At 40.1% G+C, this 14,960-nt stretch overlaps 1 protein-coding gene and 1 long non-coding RNA gene across 2 annotated transcripts; one reads left to right on the top strand and one right to left on the bottom strand.

Moving 5' to 3' along the window:
* Positions 1-132: 132 nt before the first annotated feature.
* prpf38a (pre-mRNA processing factor 38A) lies at positions 133-6,020 on the bottom strand. The gene is made up of 10 exons (XM_030432225.1): positions 5,792-6,020; positions 4,713-4,872; positions 4,146-4,267; positions 2,834-2,919; positions 2,642-2,752; positions 2,256-2,362; positions 2,075-2,101; positions 1,890-1,981; positions 927-975; positions 133-476 (listed from the first exon to the last, which is right to left on the bottom strand). Exons 1-10 carry the CDS (start codon positions 5,919-5,921, stop codon positions 431-433), a joined length of 930 nt encoding a protein of 309 aa, XP_030288085.1. The 5' UTR covers positions 5,922-6,020; the 3' UTR covers positions 133-430.
* Positions 6,021-8,673: 2,653 nt separating this feature from the next.
* LOC115590895 (uncharacterized) lies at positions 8,674-14,005 on the top strand. Its single transcript, XR_003985850.1, has 3 exons — positions 8,674-8,735; positions 13,358-13,447; positions 13,537-14,005. It is a non-coding gene; the product is annotated as an uncharacterized LOC115590895 (long non-coding RNA).
* The last annotated feature ends 955 nt before the right edge of the window (positions 14,006-14,960 follow it).

Here is a 14,960-nt window from a genome sequence, read left to right as displayed (position 1 = left end):
AATGCAGCATGAAAACTTCACAACACAGCTGGAATATTTCATCATGTGTAATTTTATTTGACAAAGTTCCCTGTAAATAAAATCAGGAGCATCAGTCACCAGGAATGAATCAAACCTCCACGAACACTACACTTCTGAAGCAGGGTTTTTATTTCTCTGACAAACGTCAGCTCTGACTGAGACTCGTTCTTAACACACAGAAACACATTCCTACATTTACACAGATCCAGAATCAGGGTCAGAGTTATCTGACCCACAGAATGAGGCTGAGTGAGGGATTATTGTACAAACACACGGGTCAGTGGTCCAACATCTCAAACTGAAAATACTTCAAAATGACATGAAAAAAAAACCTTAAACTTGGTTCAAGATGAAGCGGTGAGATCTCCGACAGTTCAGAGGGTAAAAAAATAAAATAAAAAAGTTAAAATCACTCGTTTCCTCGTCGACTCTTCTTGTGACTCTTCTTTGAACTCCTGTGATGTGAAACAGACAGAGTGATGTTGAACGGAGATAAAACAACACGGTTCACATCTCGTTACTGACGACGACTCACAGTGCACATGTTTGAAAACAAGAACAAACTAATTCAGCTACTCCACTTGTTCCTGAAGGGACTTGAGCAGCTTGCAGTTTTTACAGATGTTTTAGTTTGTACCAAAAACAGCTGATGAAACGATCAGACAACAAAATGTTTACAGTCGTATTCTGGAGCTTTTTATTTCATCACAAACTCCTGATTTCAAAGAGTTAGAGAAAGTATTTTAACACATTGTTCAGCTGCTTATATCAGGATGAAACTAAGAGTTTTGCAGAAAAATAGTTATTACATGATAATAACACCTTTGTAGGAAAAGGACAGCCAGCCTCACATGTGCACAGCGACATGATGTAATACTGATACTGATGTGAGCAGCTTCACTCACCTCTCTGGAGACTTGGAGTGGCTGCGATGTCTGTGGCTTCTGTGGTGACCTGATGAGGACAAAACAAATCATCAGACGCAGCGAGGACGTTTATTTCTCTCACACATCATCGTTAAAAGTTCTTTCTCAGCCACGATTTTAAATTACATTTAAACTTACTTTACTTACTTTACTTTAGTATTTCCACTTTCAGTAACTTTGTACTTCCACTCCACATCATCTCATAGGCAAATATTGTAGTTTGTTACTAGTTACTTTTAGTCATTGTTAACTATACTACAGTTTTTTATAAATTAACACAATCAAAGAACTATCTACCTTTCCCAAAGTAAGATTTGTGCAGGACTTAACTTGTATTGTATTTTCACACTTTGGTATTTGTATTTCTTCCACCTTTTGCTCAAAGCTGTTTTTATTGTGCTGCCACCTTCTGGTCAAGCGTCAGATTGCTCAGATTAAATTTATTAGGATTCAGAATCAGAATCGGAAAACCTTTAATGTCCCGCAGACGGGGAAATTTGTTTGTCACAGCAGCGACAGAATATTACAAAAACTGAAACATATTACAAGAACAGTAACCATAGCAAAAATAAGCAATAAAATTAAAAAGGGAAGAAATAGACATATATACATATTTACATGATATAGTGCAAAAATTAACAGCAGGTTTTTGTTTTGTTTTGGTTTTTTTAAACGTAGATTTTAAATACAGATAATAAATATAAATATAAATATGGATGTTAAGGAAATTGACCAGATGTGTGCAAAAACAGAAGTGACCTCAGTGCAGACATACTGCACAGTGCAGAGTACAGGGTGAGGTCAATAGGCAATAGTGCTGGTTGTACAGTCTGACAGCAGCAGGAAGGAAGGACCTTCGATACCTCTCCTTCACACACGTAGGGTGTATCAGTAACCCTTTTCAGTCATGAACCTGGGAGCAGACTCTTTCTGTTTCTTTACCTGGGGATTTGGAACGGTGGCGTCTGTCTCTGGACCGGCTGCGATGGCGGCGGGGGCTCTTGCTGCGATGGCGGTCTCTCCGGGGTGACGGGCTGAGTACAGAAGACAATCAGTGAGCGTGAGCTGCAAATATTACACCTGAAGATGATTTCATTTCAATGACTTTTAACCAAAAGCAAACATACCTTCGCCTCTTCGGAGATCTGCTCCTCCTGGGAAAACAAATAAACCCACAGAGGATTTAACTTACAGCTGAACTGATGATTTTTAGTCTCACAAAGAGAGCTATGCAATTTTGTCTTCGTACATCAGAGAAAAAAACATTCTTAACCTCTCGGTACAGTGAAGGAGAATTAAAGCACAAACCGTCTGGGTGAGCGGCTGCGTCTGTAACGAGGTGACGGGGAGCGCCGAGGTCTGTCGTTGTCACGGTAACTGCGTCTGTGTGGCTCAGGGGTCTGGAGTCTCTCCGGCTGCAGGTGAGAAAAACATTTTAAAACCTGTGACGACAACACTGATGATGATTCTTCAAGTCTGACATTTTTAAAACATTTATGTATTTCAATAACGTATACGACAACAACCGGTGAGACAACCAGCCTCTGACGTGTGTCACCTCCTTTACTTAAACTAAATAAAGACACCAGGACCCGGACGAGTAGACGTGTGTGTGACCACATCCGCCATTTCTCTGGATTAATATTGACTTCACTCACTCATGATGCTTCACAAGGTTAAATAAAGATTTTGACCTTCTCTTCTTCCTCATCTTCTTCTTCACTGCTCTCCACCTCATCCAGGTCTTCCTCCAGAGCGCTGATCCGTGGGTCCAACATCTCAGCCTCCTCCAGGACGTGTCTCTTCTGTAACACACACACAAACACACGTTAGTGGTGTAGACACTTGAGTCAAGTTGTGTGTGTGGAGACAAGATGTAAACGTACCTGAAGTCGAGGCAGAATGATGTCACACATCCTCTCTGAATGAAGAAGCTCGTCGATGAACTCGTCCACGTGCATCAACTCAAACTCTGACACGAGAGAGAAAAGAGATGAAGAAGAGCAAAAGCAACATGAATGATCCCATCTTACTGTACATCCACAGCAATTTTCAATGAAGATTAAAGTTTCTAATTGGGAATTCAATTTGGGCTCAAATACTGAACCAGATGAATCATGAAGAAGAGGAAGTATAAAACATAAATGTGTTTATTACAGCTGATCACTGGACTGAAAGCTTCTTACATCATAATTCAAATCTTAAGCGTGAACTTTTGGACTGGATAAGGAAGAACTCCACAACATGCGTCTCAAGTGATCATTAAATGACCTCATTCTATACTCAAATAAACACACCAGTGGCCCTAACGACTCCCACACAGAGTTTAAAAGCCTGCAGCTCCCCTGCAGTTAATAAGAACTGAAGAAGCCTCTTGGATGAGACGTGAAATGTCTTCAAGAAACTGAAACACGTCCAGTTGCCTGCGATACAGCACTTAGGATTACAATGACCTGGATGGCTGAGAACCTTCATCAACAAACAAACCCGCCCATCTCTGAGACAAACAGACTCCATGTTTCTACTCAAAGACAGAAACAAGTTCATGTAGAACATTTGCTGAACTTACAAGAAGGTCCAAATAATGCAGAATGAGTCAGAGACAGAGTTTCACAGAGTTTATAAAGTGTCTCCAACTCAACAACTCACTAAACTGACACATTTGTTAAGGGAGTCTGGGGACAAAGAAGGAGCCTGTATTGTTACTGTTTAGTGTCTTTGTAACATGTGACATGTTTAGATCAATAACATGTTTCTTCTTTCATAAATGGAGTGTAAATGGTGAAATCAGTGTAAACAGTGTGTTCAAACAGCTGATCAATGTTGGCAGGTAAGACTTTAGCACTTTAGACACAGAAGCAGACAGGCTGGTACAGACATGCTGCCACAAACTGACACTTTTTACAAGGAGACAAACAACTTCAGCTGAAAGATTTAATGCTGAATTTACAACAAGGACTTAATCAGTTACAATCTGTCACACACACAGTTTCACTACGTTAGAAAGTTTGTTTTAACTCATCAACTCTTAAAATCACAACATTTTGTTAATAAAGTCTGGTGATGTTGAGGTTAGTTCGATGGTTGGATCAATTCAAACAGATGGTGTGTTCACAAACATCTACTAGTTAACTCAATAACATTTGAGTTGCCAGGTAGAGTTGATTAATCATCAGAGGAGTGACTTTCAGAACTCACCTCCATTTCTGTTCTGACTCTTGATTTTTCTGTAGTCGTTGTACAGCGGCTCCAGGTATTTGTAGCAGTCCACTGCAGTACCAGTTAACCTCATGTACATCGCTCCGAGCAAACGAACATATCTGATAAAATACACAGAGAGATAATAGATCAAAGATCCACAATGAGCCCACCATGAATACAATAGCTAATCTTAGCTTGGCATGTAGATAAAGTGTTTCTGATGTCCGTGCACACTTTTTATACCACTGTGGTATGAAAATCAACACTTGCTTATTTACATGGTGTTGAATTCTAGTGTTAACAGAAATATAAATAGTATATTTCAAGTGTTGCATCTGTCAGGACACTGCAGTTTGTGATTTTATAAAAAAAGCACTTTGTTTCTATTCATTGAAGATCATAGTAACTGGTAATAATGACGATCATTCTGTAATAATACACTGTAGAGGATCTTTAATCACCACATATAATACAGTATTACATTTTCCTATGTTGTGTTTGTTTGCTTGGTTGAACAGAGAGCGGCACCAGAGTTCACTTTAATCTCTACGGATTGAAACTCACTTGAAATCCTCATTTTTGATGAACTCTACGATGATGTCTTTTTCAGGTTGAATCTGCAGCATCTTCAGAGTGAGGCAGAGGAACGGAGTGGGCTTGATGTTTCCACCATAAACTCCACCAACATACTTCAGCTCCATGGCTTTGTCCACAACCAGCTCAGCTGTGGAGGACAAAACATGCACACACTGGATTTACATCAGGGAACAGAAAGGGCCAAGAAAACTGTGGACACAAAACTGAAGGATCACAAGTAAGGTTGTTTCCTGTAGGGTAAATATTTCCCTTCGGTGCAACTGGATAACTAATCCAGAATAAAAGTGGACACAAGTATGAGGACATGACTGTCAAAGTGTTTCTTCTTCTCGGGTAAACAAACAGTAATCCACCTCCGTGTGCAGCACACAGAATCATCACTGCAAACAAGTGTGGAAAGAATTAACTGAGGACGAAATTTTTATTTTTACAATCACGTGACAAAAACAAGAGTATTTTGTCTGCTTTTATTTTTCTTGCCGCTGATTAATCTCTCAACACAAAACTAATCATGAAGCTTCTGATGGTTCCAGTTTATCTCATGTTAAGAGCTTCTGCGTTTCACAGTTTAATGTTAAATATAAAATATTTTTAGAGATTAGACTGTTTTGTTCATCAAACAATAACAATAATGAGAAATCACTTTATGCAACGGGAAATTAATATTAACTTTATTTACTAATTATTCTCAGTTAACTAATCGGAAAAACTACGATGAAATAATCGTAATCTTCAGCCCTTAATTGTCTCACTCTGTTGCAAAGGTAATTCTTTTGACGGTTTTTAGCTTTTGATTAGCAAAACAAATAGTTTTGATAGCTGGCTAACTTTGGCCTGTATAACATTATCTGCTTTACTTGTCATGTAATAAATATGTGGCACCGTCAAAATGAACTAAAGCAACATATATGATTCCATACATGTTAGAAACAGATTAGTTTAACTCAGGTATTCGGTGATTTTGCTTCTATTCGAGAAGCGAGAGGCGTTTATTAGCATTAGCCGACAGGAAGCTAATGTTAGCACCTAGCTAACATGCTACTGACCGGTCAGACCGAAGCACTCCTCCTTCCAGTATTTAGACTCGTAGATTCGAGTCCGGGTGATTTTCTCCACCAGGTACTGCGGGTTGGTCCCGTGTATACTGTTTGCATCTTTAACGGTTCTGTTCGCCATCGGAAACAAAAAATGAGTTAGCTACGTTACTAGCATGGACACAGCAGCAGGAGCACTGTGAGCCACAAGCGGAAGTTAAGAGATCACTTCCGGTTCGTTTTCTTCAGAATAAAAGCGTCATCTCTATCTGTCTGCGTGGGTCGCTGAAGAATGAAATATTTTTATGTTTTATCACAGATTGTCACTGATGGAAAAAGGGAAGTTGGAAAAAAAAAATTCCCACCAGATCACAAGTCACAAACACCGGAAAGAAAAGAGAGACACAGATTATTGTTCTCTGGTAAGGACTCTGACAAAGTATCACTCGAAAACTACAAAGTAAAAGTACTTCATATAATTCATGCAAGAAGTCGAGGAAGTACTAAGTTCAGCAGTATATGAATCTTGGAATACTTATGAAAACATTTATTTTATTTTTTTTATTCCCACGTCGTCCTTTACTTTGAAATCCGGAAGGACACCTTCATGATACCTTCAGTTTATTACCGGGAATAATTAATGTAAAAGTCTATGTTTCATGGGTCTGATTGTGAGACTGCAGTCTGACCCACAGTCACTACCAGCAGCTCTCAGAAAGGTTTCATTATGATTACCTGCCATAATATGTACAAGTACCCCGCCCCTTTCTGTGACATCACTCCCATGAAGTCCTCATTCACATTTAATGTAATTAATTTTATGATAAAAGTACAGAACAGGAATCAATAACACTTGAGCTGAAGTGTCCAAATTACCTGAATTCACCCTATTACAATATTAAAGTGATGTAACTTGACTACATTCCGTTTGTATTGGAATAACCACAAATAAAGACCAGAGAAATGAAATATCAATAAGAAGAAAACAACTTATGTTCCTCACCTGGACTCGAACCCCTGGTGGAAGTATAATGTTTCCGTGCAAGACACCTGCTTTACCCACTGAGCTAAATAGCTGTGGACATCCATTTAATCCTTCCTTATATCTATCTAAACCATATTGATTGTTAATGAGTCCCGCCCACAGGTCTTCTGACGAATCCAGGTGGTGCATGCCAAAAGGGGCGGTCTCGCTCGTTTCCCGCGTGAATTCAGCGCATTTCCCTCCAAAACTGTAGACGTTATAATAATGGCTGACTGATCGTCACTCTGTTTGGAGCTGCTCTTCTCTGAGGACAGGAACGCGGTGAGTAAACTGTTCTGTATGATTCTGCTTGATGTGTCCAGTTACCTGCTCAGTACAGGTGTATTCATGTCTGTGTGGGAGGTGTGCAGATCAGTTTTTACCTACAGATCTCAGGTAAACCCAGGTGATTTTCCTTCATGTATCAGCAGCTCCACATAGTAATGACCTCCATCTTGTCTAATGTGCGGGTTAACAGGGAGCTAGCCTCCCTGTCATGGCGGTGAGATTTGTTTTTGCCTCAAATGTTTCTGAAATAACTCTGAACAGAAGTTGAAGACTTCTCATTTAACTGTTAAGTGTTGAGGTAAATTCGGCTTGAACATAATCCTAATTGACCCAATTAAATCCGCGATGGACGTTATGTTTTGCTCGGTGCACCAAACTCCATTGTGATTTTGGCCGTTTTTTTCTCTGCCGTGTTTGTTACATGAATAATGCACAGCTAATTAAATGTAGGTCACTTTCTCAAAACAAGTTGTTAGTTTCGGTAAAGTCGGCATGTAGTAAAATTAATTTATTATTTTGAACGGCATGAAAGCTGGTTAGCTGGTCAGTTTAAGTGAGTGGTTATGTTATGCTATGTTAGCTAGCTGACTTTAAAGTTGTTGCAGATGCACTGCACGGTTTGGGAAACACGTTAGCAGCGGCTCAGCTGCCTTTTATTAACGGGTAATGAACCGAGTACTGACACTATAAGGAGTTTATAAAGACACCTGAGTCATTTAATCGTCGTGTTTTTACGGACAGGTTTGCATGTTAACTAACGTGTGTCTTGTTGGAGAGTGTTAGCTCGACGCCATTTTCATGCCGTGTAATGTTAGCTTGTTAATAGTAGCCTCACTAACGTTACAGCTGAATATCTGAGTACAGCACAGTTAGCTAACAGGCTCCATGTGTTGTGTTGTGTTGTGTTGTGTAATAATGTCTCAGTATGTTAGTATGTCAGCATCTAGGAGGTCATTCTCAGCAGCGAAAGTAGTTTAACACACAATATGCAGCCTCATTGTAGCTGCACAGAATGTTTTCAGTGTTTGTCTCAGTTCTGGTTAATGTGTTACTTAAATCACTGCACTGATTCCATGTGTGTCAAAAGATAGACTTTAAAATCACATTACTTGTGTGTCCTCTTATTTCATTGTGTTGTTATTGTCTCTGTGCAATGCTGCTGCAACACCATCATGTTCCCAGCTTGGGATCAATAAAGTATATCTATCTATCTATCTATCTAAAGCACTAAATGTCCTCAGGATTTAATACTTTTAGTTTACTTTTGGTTTACCTTTAAAAAACACATTTATTAAATCACATTATTGTGGATACAGTGCAGAGTGATGTGAGACTCCTGAAGTGATGTCATTCACATGGTTACAGATGGTTATATCATTCTGTTTTATAAAATTATAATCCTGTAAGAAATCCCCTTTTTGCTGGATGTGTCTGTAATCTGATTACATCTTCATTTCTCGTGTTACAATCAGAATAGATATACACACACACACACACACACACATGCATGTGGTCATCATGTTATATTAAAGTACTTCCTCCTCTCTCCAGGTGAACAGTGGGACGTGTCTTCAGCTTCAGGTGGAACAGTTCTGACCTGTATGGTGATCAGACCCGGAGAGGAGAGACACCTGGTCCAACAAGGTCAGTGCAATGTAGGTGCAAAAATTAAAGGCAGAAAGTGTGAGATGTGTCAGTTGCTGTTCATTAATACTTTAGGATCAGTAAATGATTCTAGAGGGTAGTCGAGTCTCATTCACAGGTCTTTGAATACCGACAGTTTGTGTTGGCAGAAGCCACGACATTGTCTCTGTTAGGACACGGCTCTTTAAATTTAGTAGTATTTTAAATGTTTTTTGTTTACTGAGAGGAAATATAAACAGTCTGTCTGTTTAGAACGCCTGCATTTATTTGATCTCATTTATATTTAATATAAATGATATAATCATATTTTATTTAACATGTATACCTACACTGTTCAGCCACAATATTAAAACAACTGACAAGTGAAGTGAGCATTGATCATCTTGTTACAATCAAATGTTCTGCTGGGAAACTTTGAGTTCTGTCATTTCTGTGGATCCTCTTTGACAAACACCACCCACCCAAACACCGTTCAGACCAACTACACCTCATCATGGCAAAGAACCCAAGGTGTCAAACTGGCCTCCTCATTCTCCAGATCCCAATCCAGCTGAGCATCTATTGGATGCACCAGAACCAACTCCCATCCATGTTGGGGCCCCCGTGGATCGTTCTTGGTTCTGACTGCATCCAGTGGAAGCTCAGTTGGATTGAGATCTGGGGAATCTGGAGGCCGGGTTGACACCTTGAGCTCTTTCCCACGTTCCTCGGGTCGTTCCTGAGCAGTTTTTGCAGCGTTGCAGGCGCGTTGTCCTGCTGGGGGGGCACTGCCATCAAGGAGTGCTGCTGCCATGAGGGGGTGTACTCGGTCTGCAGCTGTGTTTGGGTGACTGGTGTTTGTCAAAGAGACATCCACATGAATGCTAGAACTCATGGTTTCACAGCCGAACATGGCATTGGAACACAATGATCCATGTTATTTATTTCACCTGTCACTGGTTCTATTGTTGTCGCTCTCAGTGTATACACATGTTAAATACTTTATGAATTAGATCAAATAAATGCGTTCAGGCACTGTAACCAGGCTTGTTAATATTTCCTTTCAGTAAAACAAAACCTGTTTAAATGACTTTCTCTTCCTTTGAACCCTGTGGGTTTTGAGCTAAGACTTACACATTTTAAATGGACAGCTTCATTTATGTAGGTTCAACATTAACATAAGTCTCGGCCTATTCGACCAGCAGGCTACTAATAAGGATCGTATTCGGTTTCTGACGTGTAACTGTGCAGTGGTTAAGTTTTTGCTTAAGAAGCGGTTCTTGTGGTCTCATTCATGGTAGAGGTGCAGCAAACTGAGCTACAAACACCAGCAGAATGACCGGAGACATGTTAAATTCTGTCAGCCTGTGTAAGGTTTTGCTTGAACAGTTGTTAGTTTGTCTGCGTCCTTTGAGTGTATAAACTATGTTTAGCAGAGCTTGGTGTTAACATTGGCATTCTTATTTGTGGTAGAAGTGCAGTGAAGTGAGAGCTACAACAACATCAGAACTGAGCGGAGAAGTGTTGTTTTGGAGGCCTCGTTGTAAAGAGACTTTCTAGGGACAAAAGTTCAGTAACAGTAATCCAGTTGTTAGTGGTCTGCCAGGCAAACCTGGTGTTATCATTGTAAGTTATAGGTTAACTGGACCGGACTTCAGCTATCTTCAATGGCAAATGCCCGAGTGCTGTCCATCGGAGCTGATAGCAGTGTTTTCTATGAATGGCAGTAGTCAGGCCTTTGATCAGCTGCTGGTATTGGTAGTAGTGTATCCTACGAGCCCTTGTGCCATCCCGCCAACTTACAGGCCCCTGTTGTTACACACCTATGGTATGGTAGAATCGTACACAATGTGTACGTGTATAGTTGGGCCTCGGCCTGGCTAGGGACATGCTCAGGGCCACGGTAAAAGCTCGCCTGACGCCACTGAAGCGGCTCCGGTCTCTGCCCTCATCTGTCCATGCCGATTTCACTCGCGAGCTCAGTGTGTATGGGCGCGATGCATTTGCTTGAAGATAATGTTGAACTCTGTGATAAAACAAAATGAAAACAATTGCAGGAATTCATTTTCCTTGCAACTGTTTGCAACAGCATCCTGCTTGATAACACCATGCAGAGATCATTACAAAGCTGTTACAGGGCCCTCAGCCTTAATGCCCAGCAGACCACTAATAATATCTGATTGTGTTGTGGTGACGTTTTTTGGTTGGAAGCAGTTGTTGTGGTCATGTTCATGGTAGAAGTGCAGCGAACTGATAGCTACAAACAGCTTGAGCGGTTGTTAGTTTGTCTGCGTCCTTCTGAGTGTATTGAAGGTTTGTTTTCAGTTCAGGTACATCTCCACTGGAGCAGGCAAATGTGCATTCAGTGAGTGCTTGATAAGCTTGATGAAGCCTTGGAAGTTGTTGTTTTGCTGGAGAAACATCGCGGTATAAAGCTTTTCAGGCTAACAGTGTTAAATAAAAACAATGTTGAGCGCAGAAAGCTACGACAACCAGTTCACCACCATAGAGTTCTAGGCACAACAGTTCAGTAACAGCAATCCAGTTCTAAGTAGTCTGGTAGGCAAAGTGGTTATCAGGCTCGTGTGAACCGACCAACCAGAGCAGATGTAGGCCCCGCCCCAAAACCCACAGTATTCAAGGAGTGTTTTTACAGCTACTGGATAAACACAAAAAAGTATATATAAAAATATATCTTGTAATAAAACGTATATGAAAATACAAGTCTTCTCACTGTTAACAACTCAACTCTCTGAGTCCTGTTAATAGCCCACAAAGTGCGTTATTTGACGACCTGAGAATGAGACTTAAAAATCAGCTGTCTTTCTACAGAACTGCTTTATGAGTATAACATCACGTAAATTAATCGATTGATTAATAATTGTCCTCCATAATGCAGCACACTGGCTTTTCCCACATTTCCTCTCAAAGGTCTCAACTTTCTGCTTTTAATGCTGTGTAGCTTAATCTATAATAATACATCATGTTTGATCAGCGAATATTTAATTTATTAATTATATGAATCTGCAAAGTAACAAGTAACTAAAGCTGTCAGACAAAGTGCAGTGAAAGTATGAATAATATAGTATAAAAATATAATATAACTCAATTTTTGCAAAATATTAAAAGTATTTAACATGTATATCTTCACTGTTCAACCACAATATTAAAACAACTGACAAGTGAAGTGAGCGTTGATCATCTTGTTACAATCAAATGTTCTGCTGGGAATCTTTGACTTCTGTCATTTCTGTGGAGCCTCTTTGACAAACACCACCCACCCAAACACCGTTCAGACCAACTACACCCCCTCATGGCAAAGAACCCAAGGTGTCAAACTGGCCTCCTCATTCTCCAGATCCCAATCCAGTTGAGCATCTATTGGATGCACCAGAACCAACTCCCATCCATGTTGGGGCCCCCGTGGATCGTTCTTGGCTCTGACTGCATCCAGTAGAAGCTCAGCTGGATTGAGATCTGGGGGATCTGGAGGCCAGGTTGACACCTTGAGCTCTTTCCCACGTTCCTCGGGTCGTTCCTGAGCAGTTTTTGCAGCGTTGCAGGCGTGTTGTCCTGCTGGGGGGGCACTGCCATCAAGGAGTGCTGCTGCCATGAGGGGGTGTACTCGGTCTGCAGCTGTGTTTGGGTGACTGGTGTTTGTCAAAGAGACATCCACATGAATGCTAGGACTCATGGTTTCACAGCCGAACATGGCATTGGAACACAATCATCAATGTTATTTATTTCACCTGTCACGGGTTCTAATGTTGTGGCTCTCAGTGTAAATGCTTATAGATACACTCAGTCCTCGATAAATAAACACAAAACCTCCACAATAACACTCAAAACCTCCACAAAAATACTCAAAACCTCCACAAATAAACCTCTAAACCTCCACAATAACACTCGAAACCTCCACAAATACTCCACAATAACACTCAAAACCTCCTGAAATACACACAAAACCTCCACAATAACACTCAAAACCTCCACAAATATACACTAAACTTCCACAAATACTCACAAAACTTCCACAATAACACTCAAAACCTCCACAAATACACACAAAACCTCCACAAAAACACTCAAACTTCACAAATAAACACAAAACCTCCACAAATAAACACAAATACTCCACAAAACCTCCACAATAACACACAAAACCTCCACAAATACACACAAAACCTCCACAAAAACACTCAAACTTCACAAATAAACACAAAACCTCCACAAATAAACACAAATACTCCACAAAACCTCCACAATAACACACAAAACCTCCACAAATACACACAAAACCGCCACAAATATACACTAAACTTCCACAATAACACTCAAAACCTCCACAAATACACACAAAACCTCCACAAAAACACTCAAAACCTCCACAAATATACACTAAACTTCCACAAATACTCACAAAACTTCCACAATAACACACAAAACCTCCACAATAACACACAAAACCTCCACAATAACACTCAAAACCTCCACACATACACACAAAACCGCCACAAATATACACTAAACTTCCACAAAAACACTCAAAACCTCCACAAAAACATACAAAACTCCCACCAACCCCCACAAAACCTGCACAAGGAGACATGAAACTACCACTGCTCTTCTTTTTCATCTTGCAGGTGACGGACGGTTGAAAGGACGAATTGCCAAGATGAACAAGACGAGCCAAACAATGGAGACGAGCTGCCAAAGGAGCCTGAAGGGAAAGTGTGAGTATCTTTCACCTGGACTTTACGAGGGGGATCAAACATGGCTGATATATCTGCAGAGAACTGATGGTCACTGTTCATTTCTCCAGAACCAGAGCAGCCAGGAGCTGAAAGTGTGGGCAGAGTGTGGAACAGGCTGCTGAGGACGAGCTGGACGACGGTTTCCTGAACTGAATCCTGATTTCCTGTCATCAAGTTTTGTGGACTGACATGTGGTTGGTGCTCGGCCCAGGACAGGAAGGCTCTGCAGCGGGTGATCCATCCATCCACAGAGCATCAGTGACAGAGGAGAGGTGAGGTGTCTGCTCAGAGCACAAAGAATACTGAACAGACTTACAAAACCAGAAGGAACCGCTGACGTAGCTTCTGTCCTCAGGCTGTCAGACTCCTGAACATCCTCAACAACACAGACTGCTTTGGTTTCTGTCTGTCTGTGATGAAGCAATAAATGAGTCAAACTGATTTTACAAGCCTGGTGTTGTCAAATGTTTTCTATCAGATCAGTAGGAAATGTTGTGCTGCTCAAACAGACTCACACTCTCAAACACAAGAGCGCCACCGACCATCAGAAGCTCCCATGTTCAGTTTCAGCCTAAATGTCCAGAGGAAAGCAAACGGGTCCAGTTTTCGTAACTCAATCTCATTCAGCAACTTCTGTCGCTCACAATGTAACATTTTGGCAATAAGAGTTTTGGTGTTTTTAATACGAGCAGGAGATATTTTCTTGAATTAAGCAAACTCACAAACATTCTTTCATTCGTCAAGGCAGAAACTCCTCTCAAATATTAATGTTCCCATCTTTGTTTTTAATAAGTGTCTCCCTCTCTCTCACAGACAGACCACAAGTGTCACGGAAAATTGTAATCAAGCATTTAACTAATTGTAGAAAAGATATCAGCATTAATACATACACTTATTAATCTATTGATAAATAGATTAAGTTACAAAGTTTTCACAGTCATTTTTTGATTTTTTTAATGTGCTATAAAATGAGGGATTATAAATGTAAATATTAATCCATCATTAAATAGTTCAAATTAAAAAGGGATTTACAGTTTAAAACAAATTGCAGAAGACAGATAAATAGCTGGATTCACACAGTGAATTGACAACACAGATTTTGTTATGTGTGATGTGTGTTTATGTAAAGCAGTTAGAATTACCTCATGTCTGAATGGTGATAGTGTACATCAGTAAACTTTACTCAGGTGAGGTTTTATTTGTTTGAAGATATTTAAATCTTAAAGAAATCTTGTTTTACTGGACCTGGAATTAATCCAAAAAGGTTTTAGTCCAGAGAGTGTACAGGTTCTGCTTCAGTTCTTCACCTGCTGGGTTCAGCTAATTCAGTCCAATCCTAAATATGCTGTCTGAAATTTGAGGTCAATATATATATTTGATCAAAGCAAAGGAACACAGGATATATATATGTATGTATATATATATATATATATATATGTATATGTGTATATATATATGTGTGTATATATATATGTGTATATATATGTATATG

The sequence above is a fragment of the Sparus aurata genome, chromosome 11 (genome assembly GCF_900880675.1).
Source record: "Sparus aurata chromosome 11, fSpaAur1.1, whole genome shotgun sequence".
Classification (NCBI taxonomy): Eukaryota; Metazoa; Chordata; class Actinopteri; order Spariformes; family Sparidae; genus Sparus; species Sparus aurata.
Note: the sequence above shows the minus strand (reverse complement) of the source record. Positions and strands in the feature narration are given on the sequence as shown.

What these genes read in the sequence shown, in the direction of transcription:
- prpf38a (XM_030432225.1), bottom strand. Translation starts at nt 5,921, where the DNA reads ATGGCGAACAGAACCGTTAAAGATGCAAACAGTATACACGGGACCAAC. An exon ending in CCACCGTTCCAAATCCCCAG is followed by an intron (nt 976 to 1,889) that starts GTAAAGAAACAG and finishes TGTCCTCATCAG; the next exon opens with GTCACCACAGAAGCCACAGA. An exon ending in CACTCCAAGTCTCCAGAGAG is followed by an intron (nt 477 to 926) that starts GTGAGTGAAGCT and finishes TTCACATCACAG; the next exon opens with GAGTTCAAAGAAGAGTCACA.